General features: G+C 38.3%; 1 protein-coding gene across 2 annotated transcripts in view; it reads right to left on the minus strand.

Moving 5' to 3' along the window:
- Positions 1–26,238, minus strand: part of iqsec1b (IQ motif and Sec7 domain ArfGEF 1b) — a 193,104-nt gene that overhangs the window by 154,572 nt on the left and 12,294 nt on the right. For both annotated transcript variants that reach the window (XM_039770925.1, XM_039770929.1), the window contains 2 exons: positions 4,591–4,620; positions 2,692–2,793 (listed from right to left, as the gene is read on the minus strand). In XM_039770925.1, coding sequence (XP_039626859.1) covers positions 2,692–2,793; positions 4,591–4,620 — 132 coding nt within the window. The remainder of the gene's footprint in view (positions 1–2,691; positions 2,794–4,590; positions 4,621–26,238) is intronic.

A 26,238-nucleotide genomic window follows, 5' to 3' on the forward strand; every position in this document is an offset into this window, starting at 1 on the left:
AGGCATGTATGCTTACCTGCCACCCTCATATGTGCAGATCCATAAGTTGGCATTTAGAGTACTGTCTATGTTTGGAAGCACTTACCTTTGTGAGCAATTGTTTTCTTTAATGAAAGCTACCAAAACCCCACATCGCTCAAGACTTACTGTCAAGCACCTTTCAACCCTCATAAAAGTTGCAGCTGCACAAGATTTCAAGCCAGACATTGATGAGCTGGTTACTAACAAGAGATGCCAAGTGTCGGGACAGAACAAATAGATCTCAGACTGTAAGACTCCTATATAAGGACCTAGCTAAGAGGCTAAGACTCTAATTGTATGCTGTTGTACGGATATTGTATGGAAATAAATTGCTTTTCTTTAAACTTTACATTTTTTAAAGTTTTTAGTATTGGAAAGAAAGCTACAGTAACTTTGTATAATAGTATTTGTTACAGTGCGGCCCGCTGACGCATGTATGGCAGTCAAAGTGGCCCACCAATGGTAGCGAGTTTGACATGCCTGGTCTAGAAAGAGGTTTAGGACAATCAGATCATGCACAAACAGACTGAGAAATAGCTTTTTCCCCTAGAGCTGCGATTTCCATCACACCTTTTCAAACCCAATACTCCTCTAGTTTATAAGAGCTGCAATATAGACATAAAACATACAATAGAGACACACCCATACAGACACATTTTACCTTCATATCTATCACACATGCAGTGAACATAGTCTTAGGCAATGCATATTGACACTAATTACTGTATAGTATATATTTTTTAAAGCTATACATAATTAATGCCACTTTGTATATAATAATTGAATACATGCTGCATTCTTCAATATCTTTCTTCATTACCTGCTCTTCATTTCTTATAACCTGTATAACTGTCTTATTGTAGTGTTTAAACTTTTTTACTTTGCTGTACATGGAAAGTTGTCATCAGAATTTCATTGTACAAAAGTATAATGGAAATAAACAAACTAAAAGTAGTGATAGTTTAGCAACAAGTTATCTGTGTATGTGATGCAGTTCCACTGTCTTGCTTGCTCCAGGGTCATTAGTACTGCATACTCTGCATACATTTCACAGAATGAGCATACAGAATTCAGAAAAATGCAATTAATAATCAGTACATGACTGTAGTTTATGATTTTATGGGGTCATAGGTGTAAATGTTTGTTGTATTTAGACATTTACATATAGATTTAGTTTGAATTTATCCATATACTCCATATAAAAGTGTTTTAAGTAGTAGTAAGAATTAGATGCCTTATGAGTTATAGGACAATGCCCATTTGAAAGGTAAACATCCGAAGACAAAGTCCAAAATAACATTGTATATAACAAAACACTTGCCAGAATATTACAGAAGCAGAAAGGAACACAGGCTGGAACTGATATACAATATCTGGGACTGCATGATCAGTTGACCCACATTTTATAAAATACAATGTGGAAGATGATGCGGTAAAAGCAACAGCCATCATAGACCAATTGTTTGTCCATCACAGTAGTTAACATTCACATGTCCTGTTGTTGGAATTTATCAAGCCATTCAACCTTAGGTACTTTTTCTGAACCAAGCTACATTGGCACAGCTGAAAAGCCAAGATCTTGACCATTGACAAACATCTCCATGATCCTGTTATATCACAGAGTTTTAGTCTGATAATGTGTTGCCTTCATGGGTTGCAACAGCTGCCTGTGTTAATCATTAAAATCAACATAAAAAGTTAATCCAATTGTTTTTTTTTCTAATGTTTAAGTGTTTTGTCCCTCACTGCCCGTTCTGAGCTGGGTATACATTTTTGGGAGTGAAACAGGCTGCAAGAAAAAAAAAGAATCAGTTTTTCAGAAAGTGCATGTCTCAATACAAAATACAGAGGCCTTGCTGTGTCTATGTGTCTGTAATAGACTGCACCGTAAATGGGTCACTGAAATCCCCCTAATTAATTTAGAAAATCATTGCAGGTACTTTTCCGTATTAGTCGCCAAAAGGGCATCTGTGTCAATGACTACAAGTAACAGAGTGCATCCCATAATGATGTTTGTGTATTGCACTCTGTGTCAGTAAGCATTTACTTAAAACCATTTTCACTAGTAAAAACACAAGGGCTTGGTGCAGGCTTTAACATGGCTTAAGCCCCATTTATACTTCATGTGTCCGTAGTAATACATGCCTCAAGACCATGTGATTCAATGGACATTGACTGCAGATGTGCTAGACAAAAAAAAAAAAAACACATGGACTCATTCAAGGAACACTTGTATCAATTGATTCATTGCTACTTGCACCTATACAATCCAACACTAAAAGCACACAGACAAAACGTGCCAAATATGCACAAATTCATGGTGAGAAACTTCCCAGATCCTAGGCAATGATCAAAGTTTGTGTAAGCAGAAAAGGAAATAGCTGTGTGAACGATATGGAAAGGGAAAGAAAAAACTCCAGGGGATTCTGTAACTGTGCAATGCCGTGCATTGAACACTTATATAAACAAAACAAGGCGTGCATCTTCTCCACGTGATTGTGTTAGCAGCTGCGTGTGCCCAAGTATAAATGAGCCTTTACTCTTCTCATACACAAAACAAAAACGTGCATACAGGCAGTCAAGGTAGCATAGTACATTACAGCAACTTTCACAAGTTTTTTGCCTATTCCCAGATTCACTTGCAGAGACACAAGCAACTGTTTAAATTACCCCAATGATGATGACTTCCACTTGATGCAAGGATACCCTTGACGGCACACACTGTCTGGACTTTGGCCTTCAATGAATTCACAGGGGAGAGAAGCATGTTTTCTGTGAAAGAAAGAATTACAGAATAAAACATGAGTGTAATTGTGGATTAAAAACAACACGGCTAAAAGAGGCCACAAGTCATGCACTCAATGCTGACAAACACCACCTCGGGCAATATAAAACATGACATCCAGACATAACACTTGTCCTAATATAGACTTCTCACAGAAGAACATAATCTCAAAGACTTTAACGTCAAATTGTGCAGTGGAGCTGCATTCCCTTTACTTGTTCATAAAGTTTTCCTCAATCAAAATCACTGGCCACAGTCCTACTCCATCTCCTTTTTTTAACCCCCTCTAACTGGATACTACTTTGCTGTGCAGAAAAACTGGTTAATCACAAGCAGGACACTTAGCATAACAGATCCTGACACAGAAAAGTTCTGGAGTGCCCAGGAGCAACGAAAAATTAAAAACACACAGAAGACCAAACTCATGACAGGGCAGCGTAGAGTGTAATCCATAGCTCTGACATCACTTTGTCAGCAGAGGCACCTCAAGTACAGTCTACAGCTTCCAGTGGTCAGGCACTCTGTGCTTTGCTGAACACTGGTGAGGCCTTTAAACTGTCAGTTACAATGTGAATTTGCAGGTGTAAAGCCCCTGATTTAACATCCATCGGTTGAGTTTATTTGTGGCCTGTGTTGTTGGACATTTTAGAGTCAACCAAGGCTTTTTTGCATTTTGTGACTTAAACATTCAACACTTGGGACAGCAGATCCAATTGATGCTAGTCACTGGCAGGGGTAAAATGAAAGACTGTGTTTCATATGCTCTTTTCAGCATAACCAAAATATATCTGAGTAGCAGCCAGAAGCATATAAGTTGCCAAGCAGCTCTGGGGAGAGTAAAGATGAGCTTGCTTTCCTTCTTTTCTCGCGGTGCAATCGATGTGCCACTAATCTCGGTCTCATGCCAATGATGGCTTCTAGCCAATTTGTAAGAACTTTCAGCAGCAGCAGTCGCACAGTAAAATCTGTGAACAATGGCAGGCCTGGTGTACTCTCACTACCCACTCCCCATAAGAATTTCAATACAGGGCTCTACAGAAAGATCTTTATTTTTCTGCTTGACATTTCACTGAGGATTATAAACAGCAGCATTACAGAGCTGAAGGTGCACATACCCTTAAGGGATGCATCATCAAAGAAACACCCAAATAAGTCAATGAACAGAGGTAAGCTTTAGGTCACTTTTAATCACAAAAACTAGCTGGGAAGGCATGTATTTTAAATCAAGGGATCATCTGCCTTGTAAATATACATTGCTTAATTATTTTTCTCATGGGGGAAAATCTTACAAAAGTGTTACTCTTGATAAAGCCACTGCAAGCAAAGAACAAAAAATACATATATAAGAAAAAAAGAAATACAAAAGGACAAATGTAGGGTAAACCCAACCACACAGTTCAATAGATCTACTCTTACTCTAAGCACAAGTCATCACTGTGAAGGGGCAGTAAGCAGTCCCCACAAAGATATGTATTGGGTACTTGGATGCCAAGTTCCAGAGGCTCCATTCATACTCCTACTGAAAATGAACGCCACTGTCTTCAAAAAGCCAGGACTGATTCTCAAAGACAACTTGAAAGAAAATCACAAATATAAGGCTAACATTGCTACATTTACATGCAATAGGCGGCAAAGATATTGATTGATATTCAAAGCACAGCTCATCAGCAGTTCAATATTAATCAGCCTGCTAAAATGACATAAATCAAAGCACATGCTTACATTACGAAATCTCACACCAGAGGTAATTTTAGCAAGAGAATGGAATTAAAAACACCACATACCTGACAACCCTTAAACCATCAGCTTCACACCTGAAAAAGCAAGAAAAACATGGAAATCAACATATCTTCAAAAAATTATACATCTACACAAGATGAGCCCAGACCCATGAGAGTTAACGTTAGTCACTGTTATAGAATTTTCCATAACTCTTGAGAACTTAAGAAATTTCTCAAATGACAGGACACCATTCAGCTCATTAAGTCCACTTGGTTACTCAATAGCTAAGTTGTCGTAATATTTTACTTAGTTAGCGTATACTCTCGCGTTTAAGTTCTCCCACAGATAAGTCGGGGCTTGATTTTACCATATAATTTCTGGTATTTTATAATGTTGGTCATATAAGTTGAATGCAGGAAACTTACGCTATTGGTCCAAGAGATTATGATATGCTAATGCTTACCTGAGGGAGTAATCACGAAGCACACTGCCTTTTTTTCTATGTACTGTGCCTATGTGACCACATGGTAATACTCAAACTATTCTGAAGCGGCACTTTTGTGTTTTTTGTATGTCACACCCTCATACACCTTTATCATAACAGCATCTCTTATCTACGATGGAGTGTTTGATCAGAAGAAAATATGAAGCTGGTTTTAAATTAAAAGTCATTGAAGTGGCAAAAGAAATTGGTAACTGTGATGCTGCAACAAAGTTTGATGTGTCCAAGAAACTGGTGCGAGATTGGAGGAAGCAAGAAGATGTATATAAAAAAAAAATAAATTAAGTCGCACTTTTGAACAGGCATGTAAGTTGGGATATGATTTTATGAGCAATTTTTCAGGTTTCAAGACCCAACTTATACGCGAGTATATACGGTACTTAACATTTTATGCACTCTCCATATCTATTAAAAGCACTTAATAATGAAACATAAGCACACACTTTCAAACCGCTAAAACAGAATCAGTGCCACAAAAGTTATAAGAGGTCGGTATAATATCTGATTTTTTAATAGAACAATAACCACCAACTAGTAAATAGGGCAGAAAATAGATGTGCACACGTACACACACACACAAACATGCTGAAGTCATACCAGTATACTACACACAACTAAATTTAAAATAAGCTGTAAGCTTTGTCACTGCAGTTGTCGACAATAGTACAAAAGATTATTTTTATTTTTTTTTTTTTTTAAACAGGGAACACACACACTATTGCAACCCAAGTAAAAACACAATTTTAAAAAGGCAGTATTTTCTAAATAATGCAATTAAAACAGCATTAAAACGTAAAAAAGGGCTTAATCACATTCCTTGAAACCTATTGGTGTAGCTTTGTCACAATAATGTGTTGATTGTGTTGTCTTTAGGACTCCCTGGAGCATAACTCATCAGGGGCAAAAAGTATAATAAGTAAGCGGCCTGTGTTTACTATAAAATGAAATAAGGTTCTGCATTTTAGTGCATTCTTGTTGATCATGGCATTTTACAAAGGCAACATGCTGCATGTTGGCCAGACATGTAGGTAAAAATTTAATTTTACACTGCATACATGACAATTCTACTACTACTACCACCACCACCCTCACTTTTGACCAAACATACATGGAGCTAAGCCCAGGAGCAAACAGAACTCTCCACATATACTATTTCCTTTCATTGGTACTGCCTGCCTGACCTGGCATAGATACTACAGTATGCTGTCAAAAGATCTAATCTAACTTTTTCATGTGTTACTTTATGCTAAAGCCATTTTCACTAAGAAAATGTTAACAATGAGGTATATTTTCACTGCTTCCTTGCTCTATGAATATTTCCATCAAGAAGTGCTAATTGTATTTTACTTACTTTTGTGGAATTGTGTAGTTTCTTATTTGTTGTACTCTGCCTAACATTTTTCCAGTGTTGTGGCCAGATATAGCCATTTTGTTCTCAGCAGTTTTGTTTCAGACATAGTTGTAACTTACATCACCTACTCTAAATTTAAGTAAAAGGCACGGTCTCGAAATGTGAGTGCAAGGCATTTTATAAGAAAATCAAGGAGTCATCCTGATATGAGTGGTTATGTAAACAATATCTGGTCAGCAAATTTATGAGGCAAAAAGACTTTTTTTTGGATTTGGCATTGTTTAGAGCAAATGGAATCCTGCCAAGTACATCTTCTGTAGGAAATGCAAAGCAAGCAGCAATGCATTCCCATAAACAGCTGTTAAATTGGAGGCTTGCTCACAAAGCTGTTTAGAGAAAAATATATTAAAATGTATGCAATCCGGCATCTGCTTCACCCATCTCCTGTAAGCTTTATTTTCATAAAGTAATGATATCTCGGCGATATTCTACACATATTCTATCAGTTCATGTATTTCCTTTTTCCTCAGTTAAGAGGAGGTATTTTTTCTTAGCCCATTTTAAATAAGCATCCAATTAAAAGTAGGTAGAAGACAGGAACACTACAGAAGGCATGAATATCTATAGTGGTCCTTATTATTATCTCTAACTATACTGTCTTTTATTCCACTGGTATACTTGCTGCGCCTTATAGTGTCACTGCCCACAGCTCATTTTTCTAATGATTTGGCCTGGCCTCCTTGGCTTTCCGCCACTTAAACAGTAAATTCATGAGGCATAAGACACTAGTCAGTCTCTAGCCACATGCTGCTTCAAATACCCTAAATTCTGCCCCTAGCTATAAAATATCTACTCAGTTCTACTCTGGAAGCAAACGAAAAGTTCTTCCACTTTAATGGTGAAAGATACCTTATTAGACCAAAAAACCTTCATATGTACAAAGCAGAAGCCATACATAGTTGTGGTCTTCAGAGATGATGGATTGAGAGGAGTTTACAGTATCAGCGAGTAAGAAATCTGTCTTAACTATGTTAATACTAATAGTGAAAAAGTCTAACAAAACATGAAGAATTCAGAAGCAAAAAGGAGTCTAATCACATTTTCAGCTATGTGTGTGAGATAGTATTTGGAGTCTAGTGTGAAGTTTGGTCTAACGTGCTACTTGGTACTAAAATAGGAAAGATTCAGATGGACTAGAATCTGTCCCAAAGGCTTGTATTACAATGGATAGCAAATATTCAGAACCGCACTTTGGGGAAAGTACTTTGAAAAAGGTTCTATATGAAGACGATTGATTTAACCAATCATTTTTTATTATATATATTTTCACAGGACATATTAATACCAAGAACTTTACAAAAGGAACTGGTTTTGTAACTGAAAATCAATGAGAAAGTTAAAAATAAGTGTAGGTGGGGAGGCAAATAGCTCAGGATGACATGAAGCACTAAGTTATGTTAATAAATCCTAATAATAATTTTCATTTCTATTATACGATTACTGGAGGCTAGATCCAATGTCTGCAGCATCAGGCACAAGGCATGAACCAGCACAGAGAACAAGTTCATTACAGAGCTAAACCACTCCAAATCTACCCTGATTGACACAGCACCTGTTCTCAGTTGCCAGATAACCAGGCACAAGTACAGTGGTGTGAAAAACTATTTGCCCCCTTCCTGATTTCTTATTCTTTTGCATGTTTGTCACACAAAATGTTTCTGATCATCAAACACATTTAACCATTAGTCAAATATAACACAAGTAAACACAAAATACAGTTTTTAAATGATGGTTTTTATTATTTAGGGAGAAAAAAATCCAAACCTACATGGCCCTGTGTGAAAAAGTAATTGCCCCCTGAACCTAATAACTGGTTGGACCACCCTTAGCAGCAATAACTGCAATCAACCGTTTGTGATAACTTGCAATGAGTCTTTTACAGCGATCTGGAGGAATTTTGTCCCACTCATCTTTGCAGAATTGTTGTAATTCAGCTTTATTTGAGGGTTTTCTAGCATGAACCGCCTTTTTAAGGTCATGCCATAGCATCTCAATTGGATTCAGGTCAGGACTTTGACTAGGCCACTCCAAAGTCTTCACTTTGTTTTTCTTCAGCCATTCAGAGGTGGATTTGCTGGTGTGTTTTGGGTCATTGTTCTGTTGCAGCACCCAAGATCGCTTCAGCTTGAGTTGACGAACAGATGGCCGGACATTCTCCTTCAGGATTTTTTGGTAGACAGTAGAATTCATGGTTCCATCTATCACAGCAAGTCTTCCAGGTCCTGAAGCAGCAAAACAACCCCAGACCATCACACTACCACCACCATATTTTACTGTTGGTATGATGTTCTTTTCTGAAATGCTGTGTTCCTTTTACGCCAGATGTAACGGACATTTGCCTTCTAAAAGTTCAACTTTTGTCTCATCAGTCCACAAGGTATTTTCCCAAAAGTCTTGGCAATCATTGAGATGTTTCTTAGTAAAATTGAGACGAGCCCTAATGTTCTTTTTGCTTAACAGTGGTTTGCGTCTTGGAAATCTGCCATGCAGGCCATTTTTGCCCAGTCTCTTTCTTATGGTGGAGTCGTGAACACTGACCTTAATTTAGGCAAGTGAGGCCTGCAGTTCTTTAGACGTTGTCCTGAGGTCTTTTGTGACCTCTCAGATGAGTCGTCTCTGCGCTCTTGGGGTAATTTTGGTCGGCCGGCCACTCCTGGGAAGGTTCACCACTGTTCCATGTTTTTGCCATTTGTGGGTAATGGCTCTCACTGTGGTTCGCTGGAGTCCCAAAGCTTTAGAAATGGCTTTATAACCTTTACCAGACTGATAGATCTCAATTACTTCTGTTCTCATTTGTTTCTGAATTTCTTTGGATCTTGGCATGATGTCTAGCTTTTGAGGTGCTTTTGGTCTACTTCTCTGTGTCAGGCAGCTCCTATTTAAGTGATTTCTTGATTGAAACAGGTGTGGCAGTAATCAGGCCTGGGGGTGGCTACAGAAAACTGAACTCAGGTGTGATACACCACAGTTAGGTTATTTTTAACAAGGGGGCAATTACTTTTTCACACAGGGCCATGTAGATTTGGATTTTTTTTCTCCCTAAATAATAAAAACCATCATTTAAAAACTGCATTTTGTGTTTACTTGTGTTATATTTGACTAATGGTTAAATGTGTTTGATGATCAGAAACATTTTGTGTGACAAACATGCAAAAGAATAAGAAATCAGGAAGGGGCAAATAGTTTTTCATACCACTGTATATGGGATAAAATTGGATATCAGTTCTAATAAAGGACTTTGAAAAGTAACACTAATTATTAACTTATTCCCTTGCACTGTATTTTATAGGGCAGGGATCCATTTCACAGAAAGTAACACATTACAAGGTTATTTGACTTCATCAGTTTCCAGTGGTTGTGCTAATGTAACACAAGTCCTTAACTCTGTAAAACTTTAATTCCTACTTTCTGTAAAAGTAAATATTTATAGCTTTCTAATGATTCATAACATGCTTATACGAATTTTTTGCCTTTGCAATATAAACCTATGGTGAATGTCCAGCCAATGTGTAAACAAATGAAGAATATCCATATATGTATAAAAACTGCAAAAGTCTGTTTTTATTAAATCTGTCTATACTCTCCGTCGCACACAAATGGATGTGAGAGATTTAGCATTCTTGTCATTTACTTGCTTTCAACTAATTGCTTTCTTTGTGAATCCCATTCTCTTGATCTACAAAAAACCTTTTCAGAGGTTAAAAAAAAAAGAATTTTCAGTTGATAAGCAGAAAGATGGCGCACACAAACAAGATACAGCTGAAGTAGTGAATCTGAAAATGCAAGTGCAGCTCACATACCATAGAATTGACAGATAAACAAATCCATGCAACACTGCTTAACATCTCCTTTAATAAACAAGAAGCAGCCTGATAAAGTAACATGTCACTTTTTAGTAAAATATCATAAAGTAAATAGAGCTATATGTGCTGAAAAGCAGGGGTGGAACATTTAAACCTTGTCATCTATGCACGTCTGTGGACCACTCTCTGGGCTCCTCTCAGGCATGTAATACCATTTCAGGTCGAGAAGGAGCGATGGCACCAATATTTTTCTTTTTTATTCTCACTTCAGCATAAAGAAGATGCCCGATGAGGGAAATTTACTCCGCCCCTCCAGGTCCTTGCGCTATAAATCCCACTGCTGACGGGGGAAGGCAAACCAGAGAGAGGATGGAGTTACCTGCCAAGATCTCTCTCTATCTAGCCTGACAACAATATTTTGTAAAAACTTTCTGTTTCTTATAAAACAGTATTTTTTGTGTGGGAATTAAATGGGGATGACCGGTTAGGCATCCCAATTGTTCCAGTGGCGATCTATAATTCCATCATTCAACCTCAACCTCATATTAAGGAATTACATTAGACACTATGGGGAAGAAAAAACAATGAAAAATATGAACAGAAAATTGCCAAAAATGAATAGCAGGTTTGGCTATTTGGTAACAAATTCCAGATACTAAGGTTTTTCCACTATGACCTTTAACAACACAGAAAGCAAACTTGAAGAGCCCACAGCAGAAGGCATAAATTAAGGGCATAGACTGATACTATGAGAAGACAGTACAGAAGAGTCAAGGTAAGTACAGAAACAGTGTTTAAGGAATGAAAAGGGATGTCAAAATAAAATGTAAGAGAGAAATAGTGTATATTCCATTGTACTATGAATACGAAGACAAACAGGGCTTACCTGAGAGACCTAGTAAGAGCGTTCCAGAACACTGCAGTAATAAATACAGCATTCAGAAGATACTGAAAATATGGTGAATATACGCTTCCAGCTAAAATTCTTATTAAGAGTGAAAAGGACCAGTAGATGAATCAAGAAAGAAGCAAGTGAAATTGGGGTTTTAAAGTCCAGTAAAGGCCATTACTTGGGAACTGAACTAACTAGAGTCTAAACCAAACTTAAAACAATTTCTGAACCAAAATGTGTTCTGAAGTTTATCTTGTTAGCATTTTACAAAGAATATGCTACAGAGCTCAGCACATCACCAATTTAAATACCAGACATGCAATGATATCACATATTGTAACATTAGCTCCCACATGGGTAGCAGTATTGTAACCACACTAAACATCACAGTGGTCATGAAAATCAAGAGTCAAAGGGCAGTGCCCATAGAATAAATGATCACATAAAATTATCTTAATAATGTAATCTTCATGATGATTAAACAGTAGAAACACAAACAAAATGTTAATGCACAAAATTGATCAAAAATAATAGACAAAAAAAGAAATAAGAATTACAGCACTGGGTTGAAACCTTCATGTAAATACCCTTCCCAACTGGCAGCTGTAAGTAGGTAATTCTGAGAGGATGTTGTTACTTGAATTCACTGATATGTAACACAACACTAACCACTCACCTCTAAAGAAAACCACACAATCAGTTTAAAAAAAGATAGCATTTGGTGGATGAATTGTATTTGAAGTGCTTACTTCACCTCAGTAATAGTGGCATTTCATTTCTCCCAAAACTTTAATTGCATGCGAATAAAAAATGCATAAAGATGTAAGATCTCAATCCTATAGCAACTCAGTACATCAAAAGCTAAAGATGTAGAACTCTTGGTGTCTGTTAGGTTAGGATGAGACAAGCAAAGGTCACAGTTAACCTAGGATGTTGGAACAATCAGCTTTTAAAATCAGGAATAGAGTTCTGAAAATAATACAACATAATAAAGGTTCTGAAGTGTCACAGAGCCAGATCTGGTGATTTGCAACTGATTAAATGTTTAGTGAGTGCAGAGAGTATTGTCAGTTTCTGTACAAATATTCAGAAAGAAGTACGAAAGTGAAATCAGCAGCAAATTTCATACTAAGTGAAACTGGACGACCTAGAAAAAAAATGGTACAGTAGCTCATGGTGCGGAGATAGATGTTCAGTGTTCGTTTATAATATGAATGAATGACATGTCAGCTAAGAAAACTGTATCAGGGAAGCTCAAAAGGAAGACAAAGGTAAAGCACAACTAAGAATAGCATTTACAGGTACGCTATGAAGTAGATTTGCTATCAGCATTTTGAAAAGGCCAGCACATTAAACAACAGAGCAGCTCAGAACATTGAGCCAAGTTCAGCGACTCTGGGAAGAAATTGCTGAAGTAATAGTATTGGGAGCTCATACATTTTTAATGAATTACAGCAAGACATACACCATAAACAGGCCATGAATCATGGAGTGGAGTATTTAAAAAGATATTTGTCCCAGACAAATTCTAAAACATAGGGGAACAATAGCTACATGCAAGATCATGTGACCATAACACTGTGGATAGATGGAAACATCCAGAAAGTAATCTTTACATAACAGGGGGAAAAAAACTGCATTTCTACAAAATGGACAGGTTGCTAGAGGGTCCCAGTTACCTGGTAATAAAACAATTCATTAACTTCTTCTCAGCAAAGTAATGCAGATAATGTAGCGGCAGCTCATATGGAGTCATGCTTTATGTGACCTAAGGCATTTAATGGGAATATACATCAAAGCAGTGTGGAAGCTCTCAAGATGAACCCCATGGTGTGTGTGTTTTGTGTTTTTTTTTTTTTTTTTTTTTCCTGTGGGTAGCAGTCTGCAACCATCTCTCATGGAGAGACTGTAAGTAGCAGTTCATAAACCCATGCAATGAGGGAAATAGCTTAACAAAATGAAATTGAGAATGCCAAGAATGAGCAAGCTCCCCCTAAGAACATAAATTATGCATTACAAGCTTCAATCCTGTGACAACGCAGGTCACAATGATTTACATCTGCAGCGCCAAGCACTGAGCCTCATAAACAACGGCCCGTGACCAGTTTCATTAAAGCTGGAGCGGCTGTTTGCCGCAATACAGCCTTTTGTAGCACTGAGCCGTCAAAGAAGAGCCTTACTCCTAATTGGACATGAGAAGTCAGATGCCCTAAAACAGGGGCTGAATGGCTTTAAGGCTGCCATGAGTTCAAACAGCAAAGTCTTATCTCATGCCATGGAAAGGATGAGGTCAGTGTAGTGACATTTTCTGGATTAAACCTTGACCAAATGAAAAACTCCCTTCTTCATCGAGTTTGAGTTTCAGTCTCCTGTTCCAAATAAGGCTCCATGCTGGGATAAAGCAGAGATACTACCACTAGGGAAGTACTGTAGATGTGTCTTATGTGTGACTTTACTTGTAGACTGTTACCCTAGCAACATTAAAAGCATCATTTATAAACTTCCCTACAAGGGTAGACATAATCTTTAGCAGCTTTAGTTTGGTCAATCAAAAAAAAATAACAAAAAAAAAAAAACAGGAAATATGATCCTCTTGGGTGAGGGAAAGCACAAAGTAAGGAATCAGCAGAAGTGGTGGAGGTGGTTGAATGTGATTAGAATTAGACTCCAATGCTGGCACAGAAATGTTCTCATTATGTCAGCAAACTGATAGCATGACTTGCAATTGTCCTTCACTGTGTCAGACCCTCACATCCTGCTGACCACACAGATTGCTCCTTTGAATGCAATTCGTTTGTAGAAGTTATACAGAGAAGCAGTGAATATCTGGTCATCAGTTTCTATTTTTTTGTGATATCTAGCACTGTTTGAAGCTAGGCTGCTGTCCCCTTGAACTGTATTATCCCAGTCAAATATCGATGAATGGAGCTTTCAAAAAGAGGAAAGTCAGAGGCTGAGGATATCAGAAAAGCATAATGTAAATAATGGACACAACTTAGTGGGGCATGTATCTTACTGAATATCACATCAACATAACAGAATACCTTGGGCCACGTGTTGAGCAATGAGGTAGCACATGAACCAGGAACTGTGCGGCATCAAGGTTAGAACTTTAGACTCCACTCCCCGTAGGTATTAATTTGAATTATCCATAGAAGTGATTTTTAAAGATGAATGTGGGGTGGACTACAATCTCATGTCATCGATGGCTTTCTCCAGATACCTACAATAATATAAAGAGCAACAGTAATTCCAAACGAAGAGCGACAGATGTGTCATCCCTCACTCTATTCTTTACAGTGATGCTCAAGTCAAGTTCCTGTTTGTCAAAGGTCACATATCATGAAACCCTGATGCCACTGGGGTAACAATGACTAAAGCAACCTGGCAAAGCAGAACTAGAAAATAAACAGTAAAGTATCAAGACCATATGCGTGATTATTGAGGTCTAAGACTGCCAAAGTCTTGGATGTGACATTAAACGGTTAGGAACTGCAGGGGATAGCTGATTATGAATATTTTCCAGGTACGGTGATAGTTCAGCTGCAGCCTTGGAGAACATTCTTCTGGTTTCAAATCTGTCATGGTGCAACTAACATGAGACAATTAACATACAAGCCTCTTTCCAATAGATTTGTTTTCCTTTTATAACTTGTGTTACACGGGTGGCAACTGAAGATTCAGAGTTTACTTTCTGTCTTCTACTACTGTATATTTTCATACCTAATAATAATTAGCCTGGGGCATAAAATGGTTTCCTGCTTCTGCAGATTGAGCAGATTTATAGTTTCTACAAAAAGTATTCACACTCTTCAAGTCAGTATTTAGTCTTTGGCAGTAATTACAGTCATCAGTTTGTCACATCTGGTCAGCTTTGCACATCTGGACACTGCAATTTTCACCCACTGATATTTGCAAAACTGTTCAAGTTCTGTCAGGTTGCATTGGCAGAGTGAGTGACTCAGCTTTCTCAAGACCAGTCACAAATTCTCAGATGGACTGAGATCTGGACTCTGACTCAGCCACACAAGGATACAAACAAAGTTGTTTTTAAACCATTCCTGTTTAGCTTTGACTTTATGACGTTGTCTTGCTGGAAAATCTCCAAGGATACAAGTTTCTTGCAGACTACATCAATTTTCCTCTAGGATTTCCCGGTATTTTGTGCCATTCATTTTACTCTGTACCCTCAACAAGCCTTTCAGTGCCTGCTACAAAAAAGTATGACACTGCCACAAATAGGATTCATAGTGGGATAATGTATTTGTGATAATATGCAGAGTAAGCCATATGTGGTATTAAGTTTAACGGCTAGAAACACTCAATGTTGATGTCATAAGAACCTCCCTCCAGCTGACTACAACTGATAATGCAACCTGGCAATTGCTGTATGCATATTTGCTCCAATCTTTTACACTGTAGCTTGTAACTCTGTCAGAGTTATTATAGGTCTCTTGGTGGCCTCCCTTACTTGTCTTCTTCTTAAACGATCGCACCTTTTTTGTTGACAGCTTGCTTTAGGCAAATTTATAGCTGTGCCATACTCTTTCCATTTCTTAATGATTTAACTGTACTGCACAGGATATTGAGCGACTTGAATATTTTCTTGCCTCCATCCCCTGATCTTTTTATGGAGTTGCTTGGAGTGTTCCTTTGATCTTCATTGCCCACAGTACTGACTCACCACAAACTGAAGCTTGCAGGTAAGCTGCATTTATACTACAATTAATTGAAACCCCCTGGCTTCTAAAACCAATTGGCTGCAGCAGTGATGATTTTGGTATGACATATTACTTATGCCATCAATTATTTTCAGTTTTATTTTTCTAACTAATATACATCACTCTGTAGAAATCTGTTTTCATTTTCACATTAGAAAGTCTTTTCCTGTTTATCAATGTCAAAAAAAGCTAAATTAAATCCACACTAATTCAAAGTTGCATAAGAAAAAATTGTGAAACTTCCAAGGGAGTGAATACTTTTTATAGGCATTATACCTTTTATCAGAAATATGCAAAGCTAAGACCTACGTCTTGAGGGTCATGAGGGTACGGTGGAGGAAACTGGCAGACTGCTGTGCTGCAGGACCATACAGAGTGTCCTATTATGGAGCAGATTTTTCAGTCCATCTGCACTTCACTAACTCATTACGATGAATCTGTCTCAGTACAGATCTGCCCCAAGCACATAGGTCTGTGTGAGGTGTTTCTGTGCTAGCTGGGGAAGCTCTCTTGTGACTTACCTCCCCCATTCTTCAGGAACAAAGACATTACATTTAGTTTAAGCACCCTGGACTGAAGGCAGTCATTCTCAGAGTAATGAGGAGCTTGTGACCATGGCTCATTAGTAAAGTGCCAGCCAGAGCCAAGCAAACTCACTTCCTTCAAAACACACAGACACAAGGCAGAAACAATGGCTCAACTACAAATATGATACCATTGTGCAACTATGTTGAATTCTACTGTATGTTATGAAAATAAATGCTTTAACTGACAAGAGACACTCTCTGGAAATATTTTTCTTTATTTATTTAGCTGAGGTCTTGATATGTTGTGTCTTTTGCATGTTGCTTTGCATAGTTTTGCTCCATATTACTAACTTCCATATTACTAACAGAAGCACATGTTCAGAATTTACAGTGTGCTTTATCAAGCCAGTTTCTTTATATGCACATCATAACATTACACACATGTACATTCTGCTCAGGGGGCAGGTGCATTTTCACACTCAGAAGAATGAAGGGTGAGATTTGAACACAATGGTGTACTGTATTAAACAAGGCAACACAGAAGATCAGAACAAACCACAGTTATTCACACCAACTTATTTTAAGGTGGAGCCCAAGCAGGTAAAGGTCAAGTTTACTTTGGGAACTGGAAGTGGGAACTGAATCAGCAACCATCAATGACACTGTAAATTTGCAACACCAAACTATAGTGCTGAAATGATCAAAGGGACCAGAAATGTGATGTGAATGTGTTGCTCTGTCGTTGGTAGAGGACTCCCTTAAGCTTTCCTCACTTTACTTCTGGATGGTTTATTGTGTTGAAAAAGGCCCATGTTGAAAACTGACTGTCACTATAAATGCACATCCATTTCTTTATATCTATCTTACTTCCCCTTACTGTTGCTTGGTCAACTGCTTTCTGCTTTTAAACTCTAGTTATCACTGTCAATTCACTTACCTGAAACAGAAAACTCTCACACTAAAATCTGGAAGAGACTGTGCTAAAGGTGGAAGAGTGTGGAATGATCACTATTCTTGCCTCGTGTTTACATCCCTAGCATTGTTAAGAGTCTTTGTAGCATTCTTCCTTCCACTTCAACATGACAGAATGTTCTGTGTTACATACTCAAAGCTGCCAAAAGATTACTTTAATAACTTGGAGATACAGGTACAGACACACTATTAGACACATTGTAACACATAAGGTATGTGTGTGCTTAACAGTCATACTCAGCATTAGGCCTTCATTAAGTTGATCTTGATATGTAACCTGAAAGCTGGTGCTTTTCTGTACGTGCTAACATTTCTCTAGTGATTTTCTGCCTGCCATCAGGTGCATGCTAAAGCTTTTCAATAGGGGTGTATCCGCACACTTAGGATTTTCTCTGCGAGTTAACATGCATTCATGTCAGGAGGAACTGCATCTGACATAAACATGACGGCAAAAGATAAGCTGATCACAATCCGCTTGCTGGCTTCACTCTCCTCCTAAGCGATTGCTTTAAGGCTCTTGTGATGATACGTGTGACACACCCGTGGTCAGCTTACTAGCTGGTACTGCATGCATGCATGCATTATATATATATATATATGAATGACCAACTGGACGAGAAGGGAAAGTCAGTCTTCACTGAATACTGTACATATGTGCAATAGAAAAGGCAAAAAGGAAAATATTCACAAAAGCTTAATAACAAAATTTCAGAAAGACCTTTGTAGCTGTAATCACAGTACAGATCTGTCTCATACTGGGTTGAGGCAGGCAACAAAAGAAGAACAAATGGGTCAGGAAGATGGCTGTGTATTTGAGGAGAAAACATAAATCAGTAATGTATGAACAGCAGGGCTGAATTCTTTAATTGTGGCTCTTAGTTAGTAAGGTGTCTCTGTGATCCTGCTACAAGGTGAGTGCGCCAATGAGATGCTATATATGATGAGCAGATAAAACCTCAATGGTGTTAGCTTTCTCACATTCATGTCTCTACACTGCTGTGACCAGGGAAGCTCCTGTGCACTGTTTTCTGAGAAATGTTAACCAGATGGCAGAGCAGATAAGCTGCTTGAAAACCTGTAGGGGGGCGTTGTGATCTACTCTGTTGCTATCCACTCGCTTTAATTGATAAACCATTGTTCTCTGCTAACTATAAAGATGTCCCCAGTGGCCACAAGAACAAGACTTTGTCTAAGTCCCCTTTTCTAACTGGGTGCTTTAAACATATAAGCACTCTTATGTGCTCTAAAGAGTGTCATAAAAAGAAGAAATCTGTTGCAAACACTATGATGTTATGTTGAAACATCACATACTACTCAGCTCCAACCTGAAGAGCCTGCGCCCATTAGTACCAGAGCCATATCACTCAAAAATGGAAATTCATTTCTACTGTAAGCAAACAAAACTTTCAAAAGGGAAATATGATAAATCTACATATACAATTACACACTATTCACATTATGCATTACACATCTTTTATTTTTGGACAGCTTAATGTCCACATTGTTGTTCATTTCTTTTGTGCATTGGAGTTTTTTTTTGTTTTTTCTGTCCACCCTGGCCATCGGACCTTACTCTTATTCTATGTTAATTAATGTTGACTTATGTTTATCTTTTATTGTGTCTTCTATTTCTCTATTCATTTTGTAAAGCACTTTGAGCTACATTTTTTTGTATGAATATGTGCTATATAAATAAATGTTGATTGATTGATTGATTGATTGAATCTAAGGGCATACATGTTGCTGTAATTTCCCACCCATAAGGCTGAGTGGTTGTAAGGTGGGATCATAATTTTTTTTCACAACACTCTCTCTTGCTCTGTCATTATATCTAATAAGAATGCCTCAAGCTACTCAAAATTCATTCTATCAAAAAAAATTAGGCAATAGTCACTGAAGTATCTTGACTTTAGACGATTTCCTTTAATACCTTACACAATATCCTGTCTTCCTTATTAAGCTTTCCAAGGAAGACAAGCCCTCTAATGGATTGCACATACAGGGGACTCAGGGCATTTAAATTAATAGTCATTATAGACAGGGTGAAGACACCTTTGAACAAGCAGCACATCCCCGCTTTTGAACTCCACACTCCTCACAGAAAAGCAAAAAAAAAAAAAAACAACAACGACAGATGCACGTGGCACACCACAATCAGACAGATCCAACAGGACGCCCTTAACATCCTCCCATCAAAAACAGGAAAATATTCCCTGTACCCACGTGTTGTGCAGACTGCAGCTGCAGTGACAATGAAATTAGGCCCTAGACACACTCCATATACAGGAGCCAAACAACTAAGAGGTTGAGTAGTGCCCGAGGCGACATCAAGTGTCTTGATTCCATATTTTATTTATATCATAAAAAGTTTCTTTTGCCATCTCTGCCACACTACTCTTGTTTAAAAGAAGTGAGCAGACTTTGCTATGTCTAGATGTCACTGTAATGATGAGAAGGATGTGCTGCACTCTTACTCTTACTAACAATGCACGAGTCACGTCAGAGAAACCATTGCTTTCCACATTCACACATACAGTGAGTACTACCGCCTGCAAGATGCCAGCATGCCAGTACAGCCTTTCTAATCTGCACTTACTTAGCACCACTGTCAGCACAAGCACTCAGCAGGTAGAGAGAGTCACATGATACTGGAGCAAAACAAGGGGCCAACATAATATTTCTCAGAACAGCAGCAAAGGGGGAGGGGCACAGTGGCACACAGTCTAGCAATGTGCTAAATGAAGAATCAGATTCGGGTTTTCAGCTGAGCCACACTGAACTCACCATCATCGGTAGTCTATTAGATTAATGACCTCTGAAGAGATACTGAAAAGGATTACATTTCAACTATTCCCCGCTTCAGTGTATAGTTTTAATTGAGGAAGAAAGCAGGAAGAACTTAAAGCTACAGAGAATGACAATTAAAAATATATTGATGTGCTGTATTGTGATCTGTACTTTAAACAGTTTTACAGACAGACAGTGCTTTCAGAAAGTATTCGGGACCCTTCACCTTTTAAACATTATGTTATGTTGCAGCCTTTTTTTCCCTCATCAGACATAACTCAATACTCCACAATGACAAAGAAAAAACTGGATTTTATTGATTTTTGCAAACGTATTAAAAATAAACTGAAACATTACATTGACACAATTATTCCAGTCATTAGTCATGACACTTGACATTTGTCTCACTTGCTTACCATTCTATTGATCATTGCTGAGATGTTTGGAGCAACCTATGGTCAGTTGGATTTACTGTGCATGATAAGAAAGGTACACATCGGTCTATACAAGGTACTAGAGTCGAAAATGTTTATTTACGCAAAAACCAAGCCATGAACTTAAAAGACTTACCTGCAGAGCTTAGAGACAGGATTGTGTTGAGGCAAAGATCTGGGGAAGGCTAAAAAATTCTTCAGCATTGAGGGTTCCCAAGAGCACAGTGGCCTCCAAAATTCTTAAATGGAACAACTTTATTGTAACCATGACTTTCCATTCAACTGGCCAAACAGCCAAAATGAGCAATTTGGGGAGAAAGGTATTCAGTATAAAAAGTGACCAAAAGCTCTATGAGGACTCTGGCTGAGCTCCAGCGAAACTATGCTGAGATAGGAATAACTTCTAGAAGGACAACCATCACTTTATAGCAAAGTTGCCAAAGAAAACATACTTGGAGTTTGCAAAAAGGTGCCTAAAGGACTCTCAGAGTGAGAAACAAGACTATTTGGCTGATGAAACCATTTGGCCTCCATTTCAAGCATCATGTCTGGAGGAAACTCCTACAATGTTATATGAGTATATGCACCTTCTGCTTGTATGTCACTATGACGCACAAGCAGAAGCTGCAGTAATCTTTTATTTTTTTCACACACAGTAGCCATTCCTGTTGTGCAGTGAAAGATAAATAACAAAGAAAAATAAAGCAAAATAACATAAGATGATATTTAAGTACAAGGAGATCAAAATATGCAAATCAAGTTGACAGGTTTACCACTCCTGCTGCAAGTGAGCTGTTCGTCTCCTGACCACTCATTTCACAAAAGCTTTTTTTCTGAAGAGACATCAGCATTCACACATCCCAGTAGTCACAGCTTTGCTGACACTTGTTCTCTTGCCTGACTGTAATGCTCTTTCAAATTTAAAAACAGCTTTTATTGGCATAAAAATGATACTCCTTTCAAAATATCAAGCACCAATCATTAAACCGTAATGCAAATGGCAAAGCTGACCCTCAGGAGGCAAAAGGCAGCTGGGCAGCTACCTGCAGTTCCTCACCTGCACTAGACATACAACCTTGTTTCCTTGTAAAGGTGTTACTATCAGCATTTTTAGTGATGAAAAATGTCTTTAATGCAATCATTAAGTCAATGGAGATCATTGAATGTATTTGATAATACTAATTTGTAAATAACTTTGGACACATCAGCCCTGCGTCTACTGCCTAGGTGTGTGTTCACCTTTTGCCATGTTGGATGCTTCGATGACAAGTATGTACTCATTTGGGGCACTGTGGTTAGTATTGCTACTTCACAGCTCCAGAGATTTGTATTAAAATCACAGCCTTGCAAGGTAAGTGCCATTGGGTGTAGTTTCAGGCTCTCTCGACCAGACAAGCTTGCCCCCTCAACATATATATTTAAAAAAGTTTTTTTTTTTTTGTATATTGTAAAAATCTAAATAACAAAAATAAACTAAATAAAAATTACTATTTGTCAAAGGTGAGTTTTCCAGGACACCAATGCATTGCGATCTTGATTGTGTGACTGCTGCAGATGCCGTTCCTGGACTCATTAAATTTAAGTCTTCTAATGGTGTGAATCAACATCGGCCTAGATCTGTGTGTGTTATAACCAAACAATATCATGCATGTTTTAGCTTTTACATGGTGAAGTGTTTTGACAGCTAAGAGTTAAGCCAGAAGAGCGTTAACAGCTTTATTAGGTTGCCTTGTTAGTTGTAGAAAGTGAAAGTTATAGCTTACAGAAGCATTAGTTTTAATGTCTATATTTATTTTTTACTTTTATTGTATCTTCCGCTGCACTGAACAGTATATTTGGTGCTGTGTTAGATTTTCTGTATGTGTTCATCTATTGTACTTAAAGGTGTCACCTTGTACATGTTTGTTCAAAACAAACTCTGCTCGTCTCTGGGCTTTCTGAGGAACAGTTTTGAACTGAGTGGAATGAAGGTCCATTTGCTCTATCATATTGTGTATGTACTCTCAGGATATTTATTGTAAATACTGCAAGGCTTATTTGAATTGTATCAACTATCATTCCCCCATTAAAACCCTGCTAAACTTGTCCTGATGCTAACCCTGGCGCCTGCTCACTAGGTGGAGTGTATACATTATTCAAGATTTTTCTTCAGATATTTCACTTTTCTTCCGTTTTAAATACACTCAAGCCCAATATGAGTTATTACAGTAGCAGGTTTGATAACAAATTGGATGAGATAAGTACTGCATTTAACTGTTATCTGGTGAGTTTTGTATTTTATTTACAAACTGAACTGTGGTGGCACTGCTTCAGACTCTCATAAGGCATAATTTAAGGTAAAAATACTATGGCTGAAAAGAGGAATAATAAACTCTGTAGGATAACTGATCTAAATGTGTCCTAACAGTAAGAAAAACTAATCTCACAGACTCTTTAAGACAGTGGGGGCTGCAGTAGCTAAATGCTGTTTTCTCTTTTAATGCCAACTTTGCAGATACTCAAATAAATGGACTTTTTATAGGACAGTTAGTAGATGGAAAACTGGTGTTATGCATCATCAGAGTTAAATACAAATCCCGAGAAGATGAGACAGTCCTACTTCCTCATCTCATGGTTCCAGCTACACCACAGCAAAAGCTAGAGCAATTCTTTCATGTAAAATTCCCTGAACTGATTGCATGCAGATCAGATTTTACACCAAGCCATAATGATGCCTGTACACTGAGTGCAGCACCTAGCATGACAGAAGAGGCACCATTGAAGCATATGAAATGAATAACTTTCAGACCATACAGTCATAAACATAAAGGTTACTTATCTTGCTAACTTAAACGTAGCAGAGTACTTGCTGTCACCACTTGAAAGGAGTAACTGACTCACTCATCACTATAGTGCCTTTTTTAATATACACAGTTACAGTATTTTCCACATTTGCATCACTAGCAGGTTAAGTGACTCAGCCAAGATCACACACTGAATCAATGGAGAGTTTTGAATCATAGACCTTGTGTTTCACGGCCCAAAACCTTAGACAAGGGAAAAGCAGAGATATATGATACACACAGTGCATCCAGAAAGTATTCACAGCACATCACTTTTTACACATTTTGTTATGTTACAGCCTTATTTCAAAATGGATTACATTCATTTTTTTCCTCAGAATTCTACACACAACACCCCATAATGACAACATGAAAAAGTTTACTTGAGGGTTTTGCAAATTTATTAAAAATAAAAAACTGAGAAATCACATGTACATAAGTATTCACAGCCTTTGCTCAATACTTTGTCGATGCACCTTTGGCAGCAATTACAGCCTCAAGTCTTTTTGACTATGATGCCACAAGCTTGGCACACCTATCCTTGGCCAGTTTCACCAATTCCTCTTTGCAGCACCTCTCAAGCTCCATCAGGTTGGATGGGAAGCGACGGTGCACAGCCATTTTCAGATTCAAGTCTGGGCTCTGGCTGGGCCACTCAAGGACATTCACAGAGTTGTCCTGAAGCCACTCCTTTGATATCTTGGCTGTGTGCTTAGGGTCGTTGTCCTGCTGAAAGATGAACCGTCACCCCAGTCTGAGGTCAAGAGTGCTCTGGAGCAGGTTTTCATCCAGGATGTCTCCGTACATTGCTGCAGTCATCTTTCCCTTTATCCTGACTAGTCTCCCAGTTCCTGTCACTGAAAAACATCCCCACAGTAAGATGCTGCCACCACCATGCTTCACTGTAGGGATGGTATTGGGCTGTTGATGAGCGGTGCCTGGTTTCCTCCAAAGAGTTCAATCTTTCTGTAATCAGACCAGAGAATTTTGTTTCTCATGGTCCGAGAGTCCTTCAGGTGCCTTTTGGCAAACTCCAGGCAGGCTGCCATGTGCCTTTTACTAAGGAGTGGCTTCCGTCTGGCCACTCTACCATACAGGCCTGATGCTGCAGAGATGGTTCTCCTTCTGGAAGGTTCTCCTCTCTCCACAGAGGACCTCTAGAGCTCTGACAGAGTGACCCATCGGGTTCTTGGTCACCTCCCTGACTAAGGACCTTCTCCCCCGTTTGCTCAATTTAGATGGCCGGCCAGCTGTAGGAAGAGTCTTGATGGTTTCGAACTTCTTCCACTTACGATGATGGAGGCCACTGTGCTCATTGGGACCTTTAAAGCAGCAGACATTTTTTTGTAACCTTCCCCAGATTTGTGCCTTGAGACAATCCTGTCTCGGAGGTCTACAGACAATTCCTTTGACTTCATGCTTGGTTTGTGCTCTGACATGAACTGTCAACTGTGGGACCTTATATAGACAGGTGTGTGCCTTTCCAAATCATGTCCAATCAAATGAATTGACCACAGGTGGACTCCAATTAAGCTGTAGAAACATCTCAATGATGATCAGGGGGAACAGGATGCACCTGAGCTCAATTTTGAGCTTCATGGCAAAGGCTGTGAATACTTATGTACATGTGCTTTCTCAGTTTTTTTATTTTTAATAAATTTGCAAAAATCTCAAGTAAACTTTTTTCACGTTGTCATTATGGGGTGTTGTGTGTAGAATTCTGAGGAAAAAAAAATATTTTATCCATTTTGGAATAAGGCTGTAACATAACAAAATATGGAAAAAGTGATGCGCTGTGAATAATTTCCAGATGCAAAGTGTATATATATATATATATATATATATATATATATATATATATATATATATATATATATATATATATATATACACACACACACACACATACAGTGGTGTGAAAAACTATTTGCCCCCTTCCTGATTTCTTATTCTTTTGCATGTTTGTCACAGAAATTGTTTCTGATCATCAAACACATTTTAACCATTAGTCAAATATAACACAAGTAAACACAAAATGCAGTTTTTAAATGATGGTTTTATTATTTATGGAGAAAAAAATCCAAACCTACATGGTCCTGTGTGAAAAAGTAATTGCCCCCTTGTTAAAAAATAACCTAACTGTGGTGTATCACACCTGAGTTCAATTTCCGTAGCCACCCCCAGGCCTGATTACTGCCACACCTGAGAACAGAAGTAATTGAGATCTATCAGTCTGGTAAAGGTTATAAAGCAATTTCTAAAGCTTTGGGACTCCAGCGAACCACAGTGAGAGCCATTATCCACAAATGGCAAAAACATGGAACAGTGGTGAACCTTCCCAGGAGTGGCCGGCCGACCAAAATTACCCCAAGAGCGCAGAGACCACTCATCCGAGAGGTCACAAAAGACCCCAGGACAACGTCTAAAGAACTGCAGGCCTCACTTGCCTCAATTAAGGTCAGTGTTCACGACTCCACCATAAGAAAGAGACTGGGCAAAACGGCCTGCATGGCAGATTTCCAAGACGCAAACCACTGTTAAGCAAAAAGAACATTAGGGCTCGTCTCAATTTTGCTAAGAAGCATCTCAATGATTGCCAAGACTTTTGGGAAAATACCTTGTGGACTGATGAGACAAAAGTTGAACTTTTTGGAAGGCAAATGTCCCGTTACATCTGGCGTAAAAGGAGCACAGCATTTCAGAAAAAGAACATCATACCAACAGTAAAATATGGTGGTGGTAGTGTGATGGTCTGGGGTTGTTTTGCTGCTTCAGGATCTGGAAGGCTTGCTGTGATAGATGGAACCATGAATTCTACTGTCTACCAAAAAATCCTGAA

The sequence above is a fragment of the Polypterus senegalus genome, chromosome 12 (genome assembly GCF_016835505.1).
Source record: "Polypterus senegalus isolate Bchr_013 chromosome 12, ASM1683550v1, whole genome shotgun sequence".
NCBI lineage: Eukaryota > Metazoa > Chordata > Cladistia > Polypteriformes > Polypteridae > Polypterus > Polypterus senegalus.